Source organism: Ciconia boyciana, chromosome 8 (genome assembly GCF_034638445.1).
Source record: "Ciconia boyciana chromosome 8, ASM3463844v1, whole genome shotgun sequence".
Classification (NCBI taxonomy): domain Eukaryota; kingdom Metazoa; phylum Chordata; class Aves; order Ciconiiformes; family Ciconiidae; genus Ciconia; species Ciconia boyciana.
In genome coordinates this window covers 57,330,179-57,349,902 of record NC_132941.1, presented here as the reverse complement: position 1 = coordinate 57,349,902, position 19,724 = coordinate 57,330,179, and the positions used below count along the sequence as shown (strand labels likewise).

Genomic DNA, 19,724 nt, shown 5'->3' with positions numbered 1-19,724 from the left:
ACTAGAAAATTAGTCTGTCAAACTAAATTGTGTGGGATTAACGTTGGGTATTCGGTCACAATTCCCATTACATCCTTGTGTTAAGACTTTAGTCTTTGTATGTTTCTGTCAAAGGCACGTTTATACTAAAATACTGATGAAAATATCTAATTTCTTGACCTGTTTCTATAGTGAACATGTGAAATATTAGTCAGTTTTGTTGCTATTATTATTCAGCAATACCATAAACTCCTTAATCTCTTTGTTTTGGTTTGGAATACAGAATCAGAGCATTCAGTCAACAGATTAACCAGGTTCCTGTAGAGATAAGGTCTGTTGGGCTGATCGCACAAAGAGCTACTACTTCTGAAAGTTTATCCCTCCTTAGTTTTCTCTCAAATGTTTAAAGGAAAAAAATAAATCCCGCTTTAGAAGCTGGAATGAAAGCTGCTTAGGGGTGACAGAACTCATACATAAAGTACGTTAGGACATGTGAAAACTTCAGTTAAATCTATTTGTCCCTCTCTGTGAGTCTGCCAACAGTATGAAGCTGGTTGACCCACTCAGACAATATATACAAGAAAACAGTGCATTTCAGAAGTCCTCCCAAAGCAAGACTGGGTAACGACCTGCTTCACTGCAGTTCTTCACTGTAACTTCTTAATGTCATATTTATCAAAAGACTTTTTCTCCTTAAAACTCCTGTCTTACACAGGAGTGAAACCCTGTAAGTCTTCCACTTCAGCCTTATCTTTAATGAACAAGTTACTTTTTCTTTGAAATCTCAAATATTTTCAATAAAAATAATTACCATTTATAACTACATTTAGGATCTAGTTCAAGAAGAGAAGACAGACAAAGCTGTTTCGTGTCAATGATGTTGCTAACACGATTTTCTGTGCAACTGAAGTTATATGATGGCAGCCCAAAGCTGAATGGGGTATCTCCGAGTTTGTACTCTGCATAGGGAACTGCTATAAAGAGATGAGAAGGCCTTTTACATTGCAAGTAAATATACATTGATACATCACACAATCATATTACATATGCAACATATGTTTAGAGTAATTCAAATTTTGAGTTGTCCAGAAAAATTATTCCTAATTAATCCCTGATGATCACAAAAGCAGCTCTTTCATTTTCAGCTATTACCAAGGAAAACTCCTTTCACAGGACAGTGAAGGCTAGAGCCTCAATGCCAGAATAAGACCAGACTAGAAGGAAAAAGGAAAGTGACATGGAGAAAGCATACTTTCAAGACACAGACAGTTGAGACACAAACAGTTCATATATGGTCTGAGCTCACCCAGGAAGTGCTAATTGCTTATTGCCAAAGTGATTATTACGTTATTTTTTTGTAAAACGAGGGAAGAATCGCCAGGAGTAATTCAGAAAAAAAAGTGTTTCCTCTGGAATGCAGTGGTACTAAATAATCCTCTAGCAGAAACACGGAGAGAAAAAAAAAATCTTACATACTTTTGCCTTTTAAGGGCTATAAAAATTGTACCAGTATGGTAAGGTACTGTACTTTCATTTAAATAATATCTATGTAAAACCTAAATTGACGTAAAAATTTCCAACTCGTTTACTGAAAGCATGGTCAATACTGTACTTGGGAGTTTCTATAAATAGATTACAATCATACAATTTAAGACCAGATTTTGGAATGTGAAACACACAGTTATGTCACCAAGCACCGGTCATTGTCCTGTTCCTTCCAGCAAGAATGCAGCTATCAAGAACATTTCACGCTCAGATCAACTGTGCATTTAAGTATCACTTGCTTTCAACACCCACTGAATAAAAATAGATGGGGACAACAGAGAAACCTAAAAAAGCACACAGTAATTTAATAATGTCTTTTGAAGCTGCTGGCCCTCCCCCTCTATTTCCTGCACAATCTATGTCAATGCAAATTTCAGCACCAACTTCAACGAAGCCAGAATTTAATCCATGGAGTTCATTCAAGAATTTTAAAGGGAGAGGGTAAAACACAAGCTCAGTGGCCACAACTAAAGAAATAAAAAAGATGACAAGGAAGAATACTGTCTGCCTGAATTCTAACATGTGTTTTGTCTCCATTAACTCCCCTACTTTAAAGAGAGACATTTGTGCCAATTTTCTTTTAAACAGTATTTCAGTCACTTAACCTCTTTGCCTCAGACTTCAGCATCTGTATAAAATGGGGAAACAAAAGCCTATTATCTCATGGAAATACTATGAGGATGCTTAAAAGCATGCTACTTAGTAATATCTGTTCGGGATATTAACTTATCTGTGTCCTCATAAACTTTTTTCCCTCAATATTTTTAATTTCACCACAAACTATAAATTAAAATTTTAAAACACAAACAATGAAGTCTTTTAATTGATCAATACATACTCTGAACTGTATGTAGGAGTAATCTCAAGAAATGTAAATGATACAGAAAAAAATTTTTCTCCTAAAAGATAACCTTTCCCTTTGAGGCTTTGAAAAGGTCAGCATAAGCTGTTCAATACTATCTAATGTAGTACATAAACAGCTTAAACATTTAAATTTTTTTTCTCCCTTTCATGTTCTGGATAGCATGACTTTGGACATTGAAAGGAAACTCACAGAAGCATCACTTGTTTAAAAACTGTAAATTCCATAAATCTATCTTCTGAAAAGAAAAAATGCCTCCTGTACACAGTTTAAGCTACATAGATCTAAGGAAAATGGGAAAGTATGATGTTATTTCCCATATGCCACACCAGTTAACACAAAAGTGAAACTTATGAATTTTATAATAATGAACCTAAGTTGTTGAAGTGTACATTACCTCCTGCAACTTGCACAGAGATACATATAAGCATACGTAAAAAACAGGCACTGCTGTGTGGATGTGAACAAAAGTAGTTTTTGAAACTCATCAATTACTTCATCCATCCAAATGCATAAACAGACACCGGCATACCAGTTTTAATATACTGACAACAAGGTATCTACTTCTAGGACAGTACACTGAGAATCACCAACAGAAGGCTGGGTCTCTGCCCAGGACAGTGAAGATTTCCCACAAAATCTGTGCTTCGCATGCATTTACTGAATAACAAATGTATCCTGTAATATACAGGATAGTAACAGAAGTTCCTACCAGGCTCAAGCAATCTGCCATAACAAAGCAACTTTGGCAAACTCTGCTGCAGTGTTGACAAACTATTTTGATGTCCGGCAACAAACTTAAAGAAGTCACTGCAGCTCATGGCAGTATCTATGCTGTAAGACAAGTGCACTGCAGACTACAAGACACAGTCCTGATTCCTCATGCTCTGGGACAGACTCCTGTTAGCATTCTACTCAGTATAACCCTTCATTTTGACAACTCTCTCTGGTTATAATTTTCTAAAGAGTTTTATACAGCTATTATAGTAATTTACATTTTTCTAGCTTACTTTACTCACACAAAACCATATTAAAAAAATCTTAAAAAGAAACTGAAAGCACACCCTCCCCCCCCTCCCATTTAATCTATTTGACCTATTACCCTCTCAAAGAAGGAATTTAAACTGATTTAAGCTCTTCTTAACTGACAGGTTATATTTTGTAGGGATGTAAATAGACAACTGACTGGTAGGTTCTACCTGAATATGAAAAAATTCATACTGGTCTGAACAGAGTGCATTCAGAAGATCTGATGTTTATGTGAATGCTTATAAAAAATCAGCAGTCAGTGTTGAACAGTGCAGATGACTAATCCTCTACAGGTGACTAATTCAGTGATTACTATGTTCATGTTGATAACAATCATATCAATTAACATTTAACAAGCAGAGCTCTCAAAAATAAAAAGTATCAACAGATATTCAACTACTGGCAGAAGCAGAAGAAAGCATCATGAAAAATGAAAAGTAAAATTATAGGATATTTTGAATAGTTCTGTTAAACAGCTTAAGTTTCTGAGGCACTGATGAGTTATTAGTCTCTTCCTTTGCTGATCTGTGAAACAGCTCTGCAATAACATCACATGGAGATCAGCTGGTTCAAGACACATTGAAAACTATACCATCTAGTCACACAACAGTTTACTGGTTCACAAAAGGGAAATCAGATTGGATAAAATTCAGCAAAACTCATGCCTTCATTAATAGCAACCCACATCCAGCAAGATTCTCTTTCAGGTACTCCTTTCTCTTGAAAGTAGGATTTCATATGCTTAACACAGATTGTAAGGGTCATTGGCAAAGCCTTTCAAAAAAGTGCCTTTTTTTTTTTTTTGTAGAAGACATGTTACTAAATGTGTTAAATCTAAAAATTGATGCCGGTAGCTTATTTAACTAATCAAGGCTGCTGGTGGTACACTGTCTATACTGACGACGTATTTGTACCAGAAGACTTCTACACAATCAGCATTTATGAACTAGCTTCATGTTCCCTTAAACTTGATTTGAGTGTGCTTTCCTCCCTTGTAACTGACCAAGATTACGACAAATGCTTCCAGGTCAGTAAAATGTTCTAATTTACTAATCTTGTAAAGCACCTCTAATTTAAAGATATCAGACTTAAATCATGCTACTTCCCCAACCCATTTATCTGCAGATTCAAGAAACCCCAATATTGGAAGTCAGTTTTTATGCCTGAAATACTGACCAAAGGGTTTTACGCCACATTAAAGCATTGTTCTGTCATTGTTAAGAAATTGGCATCTGCAACTTCTAAATTATACTGAAATGGAAACATGAAAAAATAGAGTATCAACTCACAGTAACAGATGAAAACATGGCAGTTATGCGATGTCAAGCTCAGGTGTGTGTTAAATGAATTGGGAAAGAAAGCTACCTAAATCCTCAGAAGCTGATTCTTGCATCCTATTACGCAAAGATTTAATTTTTACCCCCTGATGCTTGCAAGGTTTTTTCTGAAGTATTCCTCTCCTATCTGATTGACTCTATCATGATCTTGAGTCTAACGATTTTACGTCACCTGAACAGGAATAAACAGAGGGCTCCAACTAAAATGATTTTTATTTCCTAAACTCAAATATTTACAAGTGGTCAGACATGTCTGTATAGTCAAGGAAAGGAACTTCTAGACAATGCCCACTTCCTGTAAAATGTAGTTGCTTCTTAAGTGATCCTGGCATGAAGCACTGGCCTAACAAAAGCAACCACAATTTCCCTCTGTATTTGGACCCAGTAACTGTATAACTTGCTACAAAAGAATTTTTCTCCACATCAAGGAACAGTTCACATTTTTTCAGGATCCAAAGCAGAACTGCAGTTATCACTTGCCAATGAAACCTCTGCTTTTTAGATTCAGTTGTAAGGTAAGTATTTACTTTTTCACATCTCAGATTATTACCAAAACAGGAAAATATTTAGCAAACAGTCATGAATGTGTAAGTATGAGATGTTAAAAGCTCAACTGATACAATACTTGAATTTCCAAAGACCACATCCCACGGAGAGCTGATAGGCTGTTCTTCTCCTTTTGCTCCACCTTCCTTATCAACACCTTGTATCCCAATGCCTGCTACAGTGGTCACCATCTCTAATTCCAGGTCAATCTATAAGAAGCAAAATTATACACACTGAATGTACAACGTTAACTTGACTGAAGTTACAGATAATTTGAGCTAGATGTCAAAACCAGAGATTTTTTGCTGACAAATAAAAACCAAATCCTAACAAATTTCAGGTATTTGTTTATGTAGAAAATAATTAATTTTACCACAATGCTTGCTGATGTTGGGGGGGGTGGGGGGGGAGAAGGGGGAAGCAGTGGGCAGCAGGAAAACCATGTGCCTGGAATTCTCTTCCACACACAACAAAAATTAACACTGCTCTGCCAAGGTTTGCTCAGCAGTTGTTGAAGAAAGCATAAAAATTTTCTAGAGAAATACTCAGATGGACAATGGATGTGGATGTTTTATTTTAAACTTCTATAGGAATATGACATAAAAATTCAGATACTGTAACAGTATCTCCCATCTCTATATAAAATAATCTGTACAAAGCAAATTATTTTTGCAGTTTATTTCATGTCCTGGAGCAAAAAATGTTTTTATTTTATTTCTGCAACCTAAATCCCTTTAGTTTTCCTTCCCCTTTTGCTTATTTTCTAAGTGACTTCCAATACCTCTCATGAATTTATTGTGATGATCATGTAAAAAGGGAGTTTTTCATACATAGCATCTTCTAACTTTTGTAGCAGTAAATGCATTGTTTTTGCAAGGCCCATGGCCTGTACAAACATTTGAAAGCATGTCCTGTAGTTGTTGTATTACTTTAATTCTTGGATACCCTCATGGCACATTTAGATGAAAGGGAACAGCTAATTACCATGAAAAATGCTGAAGCAGTAAGATCCAGATCTTCATATGTTTCTGTGCTGTCTTTGCTACCTGCAACACTTAATTTCCTGTGGTCACCAGGCTACAGTGATGAATATTAGTAAGATGAGGAACAAGGAGCAATCTACTCATTTTTAGTAACAATGTTTCTTTACCAACAGAAAGCCTTGGTCCTTTCCAGAATAAAACCTGGTATCCAACTACAATGAATACAACACAGGGAGTTTGTGGACTACTGCTTTGAAATGAAACACAGAATGAATCTACTTAACAGTACAAAGGCACCCCAAACTGAATGAGGATGTACCTCCTCTGATCATGAATCAGACATACTGGTAAGGATCTGAGTACAAGATCTTCTGAGATGCATAAAATACTTTTAATAATAAGGTAATATTATATTACTTCAACAAACTTAACTTCTGATTATTCTAAATTTGACCTAACCAAATGTAAGATCCAATGACTATATATAGAGAGAGTAACACTCCTACATGCTAAAACCTTGCAAGCGTTTAATCAAAAAAAAAAAAATCCACATGCAAACAATTCTGAAATTAAAGCAGTTACCTGTACTTTAGAGACCCAAACAGCTAACAAAAGTTTAGGTATTGACTGAATCATAGTAGTACAATAACTTTACATTAAGAATCTGATACTACTGGAAGTGAAACAAAAACAATTTTTGCTTCCAGTACTAAGAGTAGATGTTTCTCATAACAGGAAACTAAGAGTCACTACCAAAAAAACCCAAATCAGTTATGCTAGAACAAGTAGTGCATATCTTCATTTGAAAGGAAGCACAAAAGTATTATGTAGCCCTTTAAAAAACAAACTGCACAAAGCATTTATTTATAAGATATTGGGCCAAATTTCCTTCCTGATATTGAGGGTATTTGGACAGTAATTAATCTGGTGTAAATTTTCACCTGTGTAAGTAGAATAAGTTATAAGAGATTAAATTTTGAATTTCCTTATCGAAAATTTACCTTTCTAATTAGGTGATTTTCTGTATCAGCTACATAAATAACATTATTTTTTATAGCGATCCCTTGTGGTGCGTTGAAAGCTGCCTCTGAAAATCTTCCATCTCTCCTTCCACTGTTTGGACCTATAAATGAAACAAAGCAAACTCAAAAGTAATTTTATAAAGAAACCCCTTAAAAATAAAGTACATACATTTAAACCTGTACAAGAATTACATATTCTAAGAGATGCTTTCACAGCACCTTGTACAGTTTGCATTATTAATAATTTTGTGTAGTCTCATTTTAGTCACTGTGCTAAGTAATTACAATAGCCTGGTGCTATTAAGTTTTGAACTAATTCTCCACAAGTTCTCTGCTTCTTTAAGCTCATCTTCCAAAGAGAAGTCTTAATAGGCGTCTAAATTGCTCCTGTTCCCTTGCACTAAAGAACAACAGCAACAACAGAAGACAGAAATAAAAAACTCCATCTTTTTTTATTCCTGACTACATCAAAGCAAGCCAGCAGGAAAAATTTTGAATTCCAAAGCTCTATTCCATTTCAGTGGTTTAGATTTTGGTGTAATCACAAATGAAACTAATATTTGATTAGCAGCGTTTTCTCATTAATAATTAGGAAAAAGATGATATGGAACTAATTACACAAAAGAACAGTGAGAATTATGGAGTGACAGTCTTCTGCACAGAACATTCAAGAAATAGAAAGGAACGTGACCTGAATATAACAGTATGAAGGTAAGCATCATACTTCAGAGGGAGTAACATTTAAAGTGCATTAGCAGTATGTGTCAGCAGAAGACATTTAGATATATGAGTTATGTGTGCATCATGATTTATGATCCAAATATAGTAATTTCAACCTTTGTGCATGCCCACATTTATTACTGTATTATCAACTTTATTACATTATTTTCTGCCCACTGAATCATTTAATTGAGTCACTGAAATACACAAACTTTTACAACCTCCTGTCAGAAGACAATTTAGACCTTAACAGACATGAAGCACTGAGGTGCTGCTGTGTCAGATTCCAGTAGTTCCCCTTGGTAAGCGTCAGGGTGCACGTCCCCAGGGAAGGGAATAGCACAGAGTGCGAGAGGAAGGAGGGGTACCAGTTCAGAGGTTAGGACACTTCCCTCGGAATTGCTGTTTAATGACTATCCCAGGACACTACAGGGTACCTTGTCAGCAGAGACTTCATCTCACATATCAAACAGAAACCTAATTCTCTCACTTTTGTCATAAGAATCCTGTTTGTACTTCCCACAGGACAAGGGTATTAAGACTAATGCCTTTATCAGGTTAACTTGGGTAATTAGTCTGTCTATCCAATGCACGGTTACTTCAAATAGCAAGAGATTTTCCTCCTTCCTTTAAACAGCAGTCCTACTGGTACTTTTATGAGGTTTGCAGGATCCTGCCATGGGACAGGCATTAATTAATACTAGACTAAGTAATATAGGACACATCAGCATACAGGTCCTGATTCTGAGACATAAATGGACCGTTGTTTTCAATGATTTGGGGATTCAATCACTTCCTAAATCTATTACAGTTGCTCATAGATGGACTGTCCTAACAGCTATGTACTTGGTGCATTAAGATGTAACTTTGACCACTGTAACGGATTAAAAAAAAAAGAACAAGTCTGATTGTTTCATTTATGAAAAAGTAAAGCATACAAAGAGTGTGCAAGTTCAACTACATTTTCTTGACTTGCATTGTAAAGCAGATAGTAATTTTACAGAAACAGTTAAAGACATTAGTTTTTTAAAGCCAAAATGTTACTAATATAAACTTTGTAACAAATGTAACTAAATTTAAAATACTTAACTTTCACTATTTTCATAACTTGTTTATATGTTACACCTCAATTTTGGTGAGAACACAGGCCTTTCCATATATACTAAGGCAACTTCATTTTCAGGTGCCTATGTACTAGTGCAATGCCACTGTTCTTAATAATTCTCTCCTCCTGTAAAAACCAGAAGGAGATCCTATAGAGGAATGCTCTTGATTTAAAAACCAACAACAACAACCAAACAAAAAACACACCCCAAAAACCTTGCTACACAACACTACCACCACAATTCAACGTTCATTTCTTCTATTGGAAAGGGAGGCATCGTCTCTTTTCTTTTCTCTATCTTGCTGTTGGATGTGGATGTACGTCACTTAAATCTAAACCCATTTGTAATTCTTTCAGAAGAATACAAAATGTATTTTTTTAATTCATATTGGACATCACAAAAATATAAAACTTAGTCAACAGAACAGAGAAAAAAAATTAGACATCTCAAACAGCTGCATTAACAGAGTCTCCCATTGATGGTACTATGCTATATCCCCCTGTATCCAGTAAAAGTGATTTTAGTAGAAAAAAAATTTCTGGCAGTGTTTATAAACTGCTAGGTCCTCTAAGAAAAGAATCAGCCTAGTAGGCCCAGCGAACATACTCTACTCCTAAATTAAAATTACTATAATAAACTTATATACCCTTACCTCCAATAGTGTGTAGAATTTGTCCATTTTTTTGAGTAACCAAAATCCTATGATGTCCAGTGTCTGCTATTACCAGCCTTTCTCCTGAATTATCTACGGTCACTTTGCCAGGAAACAGCAGGGGAGAAGGTGGGAGGGAGTCTCTGTATAGCTTTATTCCAATGTTGTTATCTTTGATTTGTCCTCTCTCCTTGTAGAATTTCAGTGTTATAGAAGTAAATAAAAACAACTTCTCTCTGTGCCCCTCTCCAACAAGCGAAAACAGCATATTTCCACGAGGCCCAAGAATGACCAGAGTTGGCCAGCAGGACACTTCTAGTTCGTGCCACAGTGTCGCATCTGCATCATTGACTACAGGGTGGACAATATTATACCTCAGAACAGCACTTTTAATGTTATCCAGAACTCTTTCATTTGGGAATTTCGCTGAATGGACACCAACAATAATAAGACCATCTGAAAGGAAAAATAAAGTCGTGCATTGAAACATCTTTGTATTTGAATAAAAAAAAAGTAAAAATGAAGCACAGTTATCTCACAATGTAACTCACTGCTTTCCACAATGAAAGAGGATTTGAACAAACAAAAAGCAATTACATCTCAGTAGGAATATAGATAGCTATGTATACGAAATACTGAAACTCAGAAATAACATTCCAGTAAAATCACTGAACTTTAGGACCATTACTTTCCAAGCTGGTTGACATTTAATATGTCATAAATTGTTCTTAGTTCCTGAATCTCTACATACTAAGGTAGAAAATACATTCAGAATAATTCTGGGTAAGCTGTAGCAGTTCAGCTGATACTTTCATTTTTTTCAGATGTTTATGATACCTCTTTGTATTTTGATTCCTATACACAACTATGGTGTTTTAGAAAATGAATTATTTTCCACAGTTAATTAGGAATCACAAATGTAACACTGAACTCCAGAAGTCCAGTTACCTTGGCATATCTAACTCTAGATAAACAGTAAAAAAAAAAAAAAAAAAGTATAGGCTTCTGAAATCAATACAGTATTCTATATTTCAAATAAAAATGGCAGCACTGACAGCTATGACAAAATGACAAATAGCACTTGTCACAAACCAGGCAGGCTTGAACCCTTTTCCTTAAAGAAAAAAAAGGGGAAAAGGGATTAAATCATTGATTTTTGCCCCTCCCCTTAAAATGTTTAACATAATTTCTATATTTGGTTAATAAAGACAATGAATAGTTTAAGTTTTCCCATAGCAGGGATAACTGCACTTGAAATCCTAGTATGAAGGTGTCGCATAACCATAAAGTAATATAATTCTGCTTATATACACTGCATACACAATACCAACCCTAAATCTATGTCTCAGACTTCAGTTGCTTTTCCCTTGTGGTACAAAACAAATCTACTTCCACCCCAAGCAGACACTTACGTAAGCAGCCCCAAATCTTCCACTCCCCCTTCCTACCCAACAGAAAAAGAATGAAGAGCCTTCATTCAAGCCACTTTTCAGTACTTTCTAGGAGCAAAAAAAAGGGAGGGGGGGATGACGACACACACACGACAAAAAAAGGACTACGTCCTTTTCCAGGGCTTTAAATTATGTTTTACCAGCATAATCTCTACCAAATGAAGTAAACTGTGCACATGACATCAATAGCATACTTCATCTCACTCTGTACTTAAAAAATACTGCTAGCCATAAGCATAATCTTGTTATAGTCGAAGTAATTTGTCAATTCTAACTGAAGTAAGGAAGATAACAACAGTAACCATGCAGTTGTAGAGAGCTGCAATACAGTAATTTTAAACCAGAACTGTTAATCTAATGGAAATCCTTAGACATTAACCTTACTACTTATGCAAAAATCACTCATGTTTCTGGATAGCGCAAGCATTTTGTAACCACAAATAACAACTGGGATCTTTCTACTTCTTTGTCCAAGTAAAAGTTTTAAATTTTCATCTGATCTTTTGTGTTATTTTGAGGAGAGGAGTGAAATTAAATGGGAAAGGGAAATATCCTTAGAGTTGACACCCAACTTGAGTTAATTTTACTGCAGTATTAGAAATTATTTTGACAACAACAAAAAAAAGTACTATTTTTTTTCGCAGTCAGGTCTATAAAAACATTTAGCATTTATAAACCCTTTTATCAGTAGCATTCAAATATCTGTGGCGTTTCCTTCCTTCCCCAGTCACCAATGCCTATAGGTGGATCCCTTGTAGTACCGTATTTTTTCAGTAATACAAGTAATACTAAAAAGCAAAGACGACTTGGAGTCTGTACAGGGTGGCATGGAGGAAGAACAGCCATTATCCAATCTAATCCAATTCTGATGATGCTTATACTCTGAAATATGAATGTAGATCCTTGAAGAACTTCATAAGGTTCTTAAATCAGACTAATTTGTGCTCATACAAATACTCACTGCAATTGAAAATGTTGTATTGTGCTACTATAGATAAAACAGGTTTGGTTGAACAGCTATTAAATTTAGATAAGTAGGATACAATTTAGTTATAAAGGATAAAGGCAGATGTGCAATGTGAATCTCTAAATAAGCAAGTTCTGTTATTTGATGCTTACTCTAATACTATTATGCTTTATCGTAAACAACAGCCAATGGAAATAGCCCTAGAAATAGCCCATCTAGAAAAGACAACTTTTTAAATAAATGTTTTCTCAGCAATGTTTTAAGACGACTTGAAAGTATGAATTGTTTCAGTTACTTGCAGTACCAGATACTTAATTTTTAGAAGGCGTGCTTTTCTCATTCAAATATAACCATTTGTTACAACAGGAAAAGACTTAATCAGTTTATCACAAATCTAATCAGAACATAACCTAAATATTTTCAATCACCTTGCTAACTAATTTATTTCTCATCTTCTAGCTTCTCATAGTTGCTAGAACAGTACCCCTCTTTCCCCTAGTTTTTCTCTCTTCACTCTTCCAGTTGCAACTGCAATTAGCAAAATCTAGAATTAGCTCTCTGTGAAGGAAAACCACACACAAAATAACTTTTTGCAGCTTGCATAATGCACCTTTCTCCTTATCAAAGAAAATAATTTTATTTAGCATTCTAGCATTTTAATTTTTAATCCACAAGAAGTGTACTTTTTTTCCCCTGCAATAACTCACCTATCTTATACATTTTCTTTCATTTAGCTTCAACTGTTGTGTCACACAACAATTCATTCTAAACTGGAAATTTACATATCAGATCATTGCTGTTATTTGGCATTTACTACCTAATCCATTAAAGGGGTTCACTTTTTTTAAAACCTCAAGCAAATATGTAAAAATAAAATGCTTTTGTAAAACAGTCCTCCAGCAGCCCTGCAGTTACAATCAGTGGAGTTCACCACTGCAACAACAGTGAAACCAGCCCTCTGATCAGAGAGGGCCTGAACCAGGGCCCCAAAAAGTAACAACTGTAAACAACTGCCTCCAAGAACATGGTTTGGAATGAAATGTGGTATTCACTTTTATGCTTTTCTCCTACCTTTATGGTAGAGGTGCAATCCAGCTAGCAGGACATCTTTGTTCTACCCTCACCTCTGGTTTTGTGATAGAAATGTAAGAAAGGCAATTATTTCAGGTCTTAAATAGTTGTATTATTTGAGGTCGGATGCGTTTGTGTCCTAAATAAACGCTAATTTAATCTCAGGTTGGCTTTTTATTCAGTTACCGAGAAATGGAAAACTATTGTTCTCTTTTAGCCCTTCTCCTCAACCATAACAGTGTTAATGGAGAACAACAACATCTGCAGGAATGGTAATATTTCAATGTGACAACAGGAAAGGGTAAAGTGCTGCACAATAAAAGACTTAGTTGAATATAACAATTTCACAGATACAGAATTAAGAAAAATCACTAACTGATACAGTCTTTATCAATCCTATAGGCCCAGCATGTTGCAATATCAGACAGCTGAAGTTGCAGTATCATTAACTGCTGAACTCCAAACAGCAGGTCAAACATTTTAACTATAATAGGATCAGTAGCAGCACTTATATTTGTCCTTCAAAAATACCATTAAAGTTAGAAAGACAATTCTATACTGAACACTTGAACAGCACAATAAGTTATAACATCCTCTCATGAAGAAAACTCTTGTGGAAACTGACGGATGCTATGCTAAGAATATGCACACCATTTAAAACACTTTATTTGAAGGATTATGCCAGAGCACAACACTGGACTTATGCCAAGCTATTTCTGAATATTAAAAAGTACTCCCTCTTATAGAAGTCATTTCTGGACTGCTGATAACATGAACTGAATATGCACTGGGGTTTAAAATAACTTTCTGAATGCCACTTGAAAAACAGAAATAGCACCACTGAAGATAGCAGCGAGAACATATCAGATAAAGATGCTAGGCGACGTTTAATCCTATGGAAAGCAGTCTTCATTTTGAGACAGATCTGAAGTTCCAGACAATAGAACTATGTGCATATGCACAATGATACATATAATGGTTTAGGATCACCCTAAAACTACAGCTTCTTGTGTCCAGACTTCTCATGTCTGATGATCACCCTGCTGAAGTTTCAACATACTCCACGTAAGAGGGCATGTGAACCACATTAAAAAACGATATGTATCAGAGTATCAAAAATATATGTACACAACGTACAATCCAAACAAGACATTGCTGTGAATTATATCAATATTGAGGTTTGGTCTTAGTTACGCAGAAAAATATAGGCGATATTCCTTCAAATATTCAAAGAATAGATTAAAGATCCAAATGCATTGAGATAGATGCTTTGTCAGAGTAAGATGTTGTTTTCATCCTGACTAATACTGTCTGCTAGATCAGCACCTTCTGCCACTTCTATAGCATAAATATATACATGAAATGTGTAAATAAATGCTATCTTTACAAATCTAAAGTTTACTTTAAAGTTTCACTATATATTTAATCTGACTTGCTGCTGCCAAAAGAAATCATGTCGCTCATCTTTTGCACCAAAATCAGTTTTTGCAATAAGGAGCTGATAGATTTCAGAACCAGTCCAACCAAAAGTGAACTGTCCCTCATCCCCTGAAGGGAGAAAGGATTTCCATTAACTGAAGAAAAGAGTAGATGAAAATAGAATGAAACTCCAGAATAAGGCCGAATACCAAGGTACCTGCATTAACATATCTAGACATTCTTAAAGCATTTTTTTATATGTCCAACATCCTTTCTAATTTAGTCTTAGTCTTCCAACCTTTATCTTTCTCAAGTTTCCCAAGTCAACAACTCTCCTCTTTCTCCTAGTGATTAGTAAATTATGTTTGCCTTTGGTGAAGAAGCTGCACACTGATATAAACCCATCTACTGAAGTATTTTTCTATGGCTTAAAAACCCACAACCCTTACTGCCTTGATATATTCATACATACATATTTCAATATATAGCCTTATACTACTATAATGTTAAAATTTACACACTTAGCACAGCAAAGAAAGATTAAATAATCCTGAAAAGGCTGACAAGCAAAACATGAAAGCAACAGAAAACAACCGAAAGGGAGATCTACAGTGAAAAAACAAACATATTCTTCTTTTTGTTTGAACCATCAACCACCTTAATCTCTTCCTGAATCCAACTGCTATCCTCTGTTTCCTAACACATTAAATTTAAGATTAATGTTACACACACCTGCTCTTCTTTTCTTTTGCCTCCACTTGTTTTTCCACTTTCATCCCAAGTATCTTTTTTTCTAACTCCGGTTCCTGTAGGAACAGGACAGCTCAAATCCAAAAAGAACTTATTAGGATAGCTCAAATGCAAAAAGAATTTATCACCTATCAGCATAGTACTTTCCTCAAGTAATAACTCCTATGACAGGAAGTTTAATACAAAGAAAAGTGTCTCCAAGTGGACCTCCAGTTCAGTTGAGAGTGCTGCAGCCTCTTCTGCACCAGCATAGAGATGTTCAAATACGTTAAAGAGAAAGCTTGTGGGGAGAGGTTGTTAAAGTTATTTTTTTTGTTAGCAACTGATTTAGCAGATGGTCTTAAAAAACAGATTAAGGATATGAAAGCTATATTAATACAATAACGCCATACTACAAAATGTTTATCATTTAAAGATATTATTCATTATATGATCAATGTAATCTTCTGAAATCTCAATCTAGACTGCCTTCCCAGCATGCCTGATATCCACAGCAGTCCATTTATCATTTGCTAATCACTTTCCACTTAAAACTGCCTCCCTCCCCAAAAAATGCCATGACAGTTTTTCCCTATTAGATAGTTCTTCATATCTAAAACATTATACCAGATCTCAAATTTCTTCAAAGCAAACAGCTAAGCTTTTCAAGGTAGAAAAATTACTTTATTTGAGTCTTCTGTAAAGTGCTATGTAAACCTACAATATATAATTAAACTACTTAAAGAACTTGAAATTTCAAAGACATTGTAATTTCTTTTTCTAGTGGAAGTAGGTAACACATGAAAAGAAATGCAGCCAAAATTAAAATAAATCAGAAATGCCAATGGAGAATTGGAGACTTAAACATTATAAGATAATGTTATTTTTATTACATATATATATATTATGTTTCATTTAATATTTTTAGGGCTGAAAGTAACACTGTTCTTCATCTCACTGTTCAGACTATTAAATTATCCAAGATAAGTGAGTAGCTGATACATTCTGTGTAAGACCACAGCTTATCTCGTCATCATGACAGTGATCATCATGATGACAAGAGACTGCATTCTAGATAGTAATTACCATGCATTTTTATTCATGCTGAGAGAGAGATAGAAATTCACATCTGAGATGTAATCTAAAGAGCTTAATTCCCTCTCCAGAATACAGGACTATTAATGGTATATAAGGTGATGCCAATACCAAAAAAATTCTAAACCAAGCTCACGTATTTTGTTATTTCAGTCAGAATGGAAAAAACAAGTAATCTTAACTATATCCATTCTACCACCTTTACTATGTTCTGCTCAACAGTCAAGTGTAGAGGGTTACACATGTAGATTAACTTTCAGCCTGTATCTTACATCCTTGCGTAGCTTTTTGCAAATAGCCTTATTTATGAGGATATCAGATTTGGGCTTTAAGCACATATCCTGTTTCTTTAATTATACAGACACAACAGATACCTTATTTAACCCCATTTAAAAATGTGACGAGAGTATACACAGTCACCTTTTTTAGGCTACTTAAAAGATAAGATGACATTTTTAGGTACCCCTGAAATTTTGCCAGCTGTTTAGTAACCAGCAACAAAGTGAGTCAGCTACTCCGCCTGCAACACTGCCAGGAAATTCTATTCCAAGCAAGCCAAAGCGCTCTTACCTTTATCAGAGTACTGGTGCTCTAACGCGTGGAGATCAGGCAGCAGGTGCAAGCAATTGATACAGCAGTAAGTAAAGAAATCCAACACCACAACTTTTCCACAAAGGTCTTTGTGAAGAGAAAGAGGACCTTCAGTGTTTAACCACTGCAGATCTGGAATACAGAGAACAGAGATACCCAGTTAGGGGAAGGGTAGGGAAAGGCAGACACTTATACCTAATTGGCACAACACCACACAATGTTCCTAGCACATTTCACTTAAAAAAAAAGTTCAACATCACTTTCTACACAGGTAGAAAAGCAAACCCAAAGTCTTAAATTTATCCAACTCATCCTTATGTTCCACAATTCTTCATAATTAGTAAGTGAAAATAAATACTATTAACAAGATCTGATGTATTATTGAAAGTGTGGTTTATATATTTATATAGGCACCTTTTAACTGAAAGAGCATGCAAGCCTCAGAACAATTTTCATACATTTTAAAACATGATCTACATTATTCAAACTCTAACAGTGTCATATGGGCAACAACTATTTATTTAAAACTCACATAAATGCTAGTAAACTAAAAACCTGTTAAACTCTTAATGATTTTTCCAACAGTTCTGTAAAGAACTGATTTCAGAGATGACTGAAATATTTTTGTGTTTATAGTTTTGATCTTGATTTTCAAAGTTAGAAATGACAGGTATAAATTAATCCTGTTACATGGGAAGAAATACAACCCTTTCAGATACACCCTGTAGTACTTCTGGTCATTTATTTTAACTACTTGATATGAGACAGGAAAGCATTGTTTTCTCACTGGTAACTGATATTCCTCTGCTCCCATAAGAAACTGGTATCAAGATATGAAATAAAAATCCTAGAATATAGTCTGCTGTTATTGTCATTCAACATTTCTGAAAATAATGGGGGCAGAAACAGATAGATGTGATACAATGCAAAGCCGAACTACATTTTTGAAGGACTACTTTTTAAAAATGTACACTGACTAACCTAAAAATCCTCAAAACTTCCACCCTGGCAGTTTCAGCAAACTAAGTTCTTACTGCCCTAGGAGAAGTTACTGCTGCTGAAGTCAGCAGGAGGCTTGTTTTATGTTTCACTAAGAGGAGGACTGGTCTCTACCCCCATATATTTATAAACATAAATTCAGGTTTGGTGACAATAATGAGAAAAATTAATAAATCAAGTTTATGCATTATTTCTGCATAAGGGCAATGCTTTACTGTTTATTTTTTAAAAGAAAATAGTAACTTATTTATTTTATGGCATTGCTCTCCTTTTCACTAGAATTAAAATACCTTTCATAAAAAATACTGGAAATGAAAAACATTGGCTACCTATTTAAGCTCTTTTTAGAGGAAAAATTAGCTTTGACAGAACACAGAAAGTGAAACAATACTCATGATGAAAGTGAAAATTCAGTTCAGGGGTCCACATCTAGACAGAAAGAGCATTCACTTTGCTCCACTGGTTACAAGTCAGAATTAATTCCCATGTGATTTTAACCCTGAAGTTCACCTGCTGAGGTCTCTGTCTTGCAGTCAGATGCAAGCTCCCACAGCTGCAGAGAGCCTCACTAAGGTTACAAGGACGCTGAGCAGGACTTGCAAGATCTTACAAGACTTAACCTTTGATTTCACACTTCACACAAGAAGAGACATAGAAATATGTGAAACGTGTGAAAGGAAAATGGGCATACCACTGAAGGAGGATGACATCTCCAGCAGAGTTTGCATTATCAAGGACATGAAAATTGACAAGAACAGGCAAGTCATTGGGAGAGAGAGCTGGGAAACACCCTAAGCGGCTGCAGTGAAACCAAGGGAGCTCAGGAGGAAGCCGTGAGAGTCGGTAAGATTCTCACTATGGACCAGAGGAGAGAAAGATCAATATAATGTACAAAAAGGAAAGGCTTTATTAAAAAAAAAAAAAAAGGCCATTAATAAAGCTAGTAGAAATTCAGAAAAGAGGCTTTAAAGAACAGGTTATGGCAACCAGAAGCAGGGGGAGCATTTATAAAGGGGTTCTTTTTTCTTGTCCTTTGCTCCTGGTGCTTTCAGGAGTGACATTTCCTGTAACTAGAAGGGCCTTTCAGAAAAGCAGCTAACGGGGCCGTAATTACACGGCCCTCGCAGGCAGCGGGACTTCAGGGAAAACGCCACACGGTGAGCGTCGGAGGTCAGCCACCACCACCGGGGGAGAGCCTGCAGCCGCCCGCCCGGCGGGCCCGGGACGCCGAACCGCGCTCCGCCGCGGGCCCTGACCCGCTCGGGCCCCGCCACCCACCTCCGCCGAGCTCGGGCACCGTTAGGTCCCGCTCCCGGCTGTCCATCTTCTTCAGGTACTGGTAGACCAAGTTCTCCTTCTCCTGGGGAGTATCGGCGTCGAGCAGGGCGTACTCCAGCTGGGTCTGGGCGGGCAGGAGCCCCGCCAGGCCCCCCGCCGCCATGACGCCTCCTGGGCGAGCTCGCGGCCAGGACGGGCCGCTGTTTACCGGCCTGCCGGTTCACCGCCGCACATTCGGCACCTCCCGCAACGCTGGGGAGGAAAATTGTAATTAAAAAAACCCACAACAAACCGAAACCTAAGCACAAGCACGCAATAATTCGTCTGTCTTAAAAGGGGGACC

At 36.1% G+C, this 19,724-nt stretch overlaps 1 protein-coding gene across 4 annotated transcripts in view; it reads right to left on the bottom strand.

Annotated features, from left to right (window-relative positions):
- The window catches only part of NHLRC2 (NHL repeat containing 2), a 40,023-nt gene extending 20,339 nt beyond the window's left edge, over positions 1 to 19,684 (bottom strand). For 3 of the 4 annotated variants that reach the window (XM_072871270.1, XM_072871271.1, XM_072871272.1), the window contains exons 1-5: positions 19,382 to 19,684; positions 17,084 to 17,236; positions 9,782 to 10,237; positions 7,283 to 7,404; positions 5,378 to 5,507 (exon numbers count right to left, since the gene is read on the bottom strand). In XM_072871270.1, the coding sequence (XP_072727371.1) occupies positions 5,378 to 5,507; positions 7,283 to 7,404; positions 9,782 to 10,237; positions 17,084 to 17,236; positions 19,382 to 19,544 (1,024 nt within the window). In that variant the 5' untranslated portion in view covers positions 19,545 to 19,684. The remainder of the gene's footprint in view (positions 1 to 5,377; positions 5,508 to 7,282; positions 7,405 to 9,781; positions 10,238 to 17,083; positions 17,237 to 19,381) is intronic. The other variant, XM_072871273.1, reaches the window with a different exon arrangement.
- Between the last annotated feature and the right edge of the window lie 40 nt (positions 19,685 to 19,724).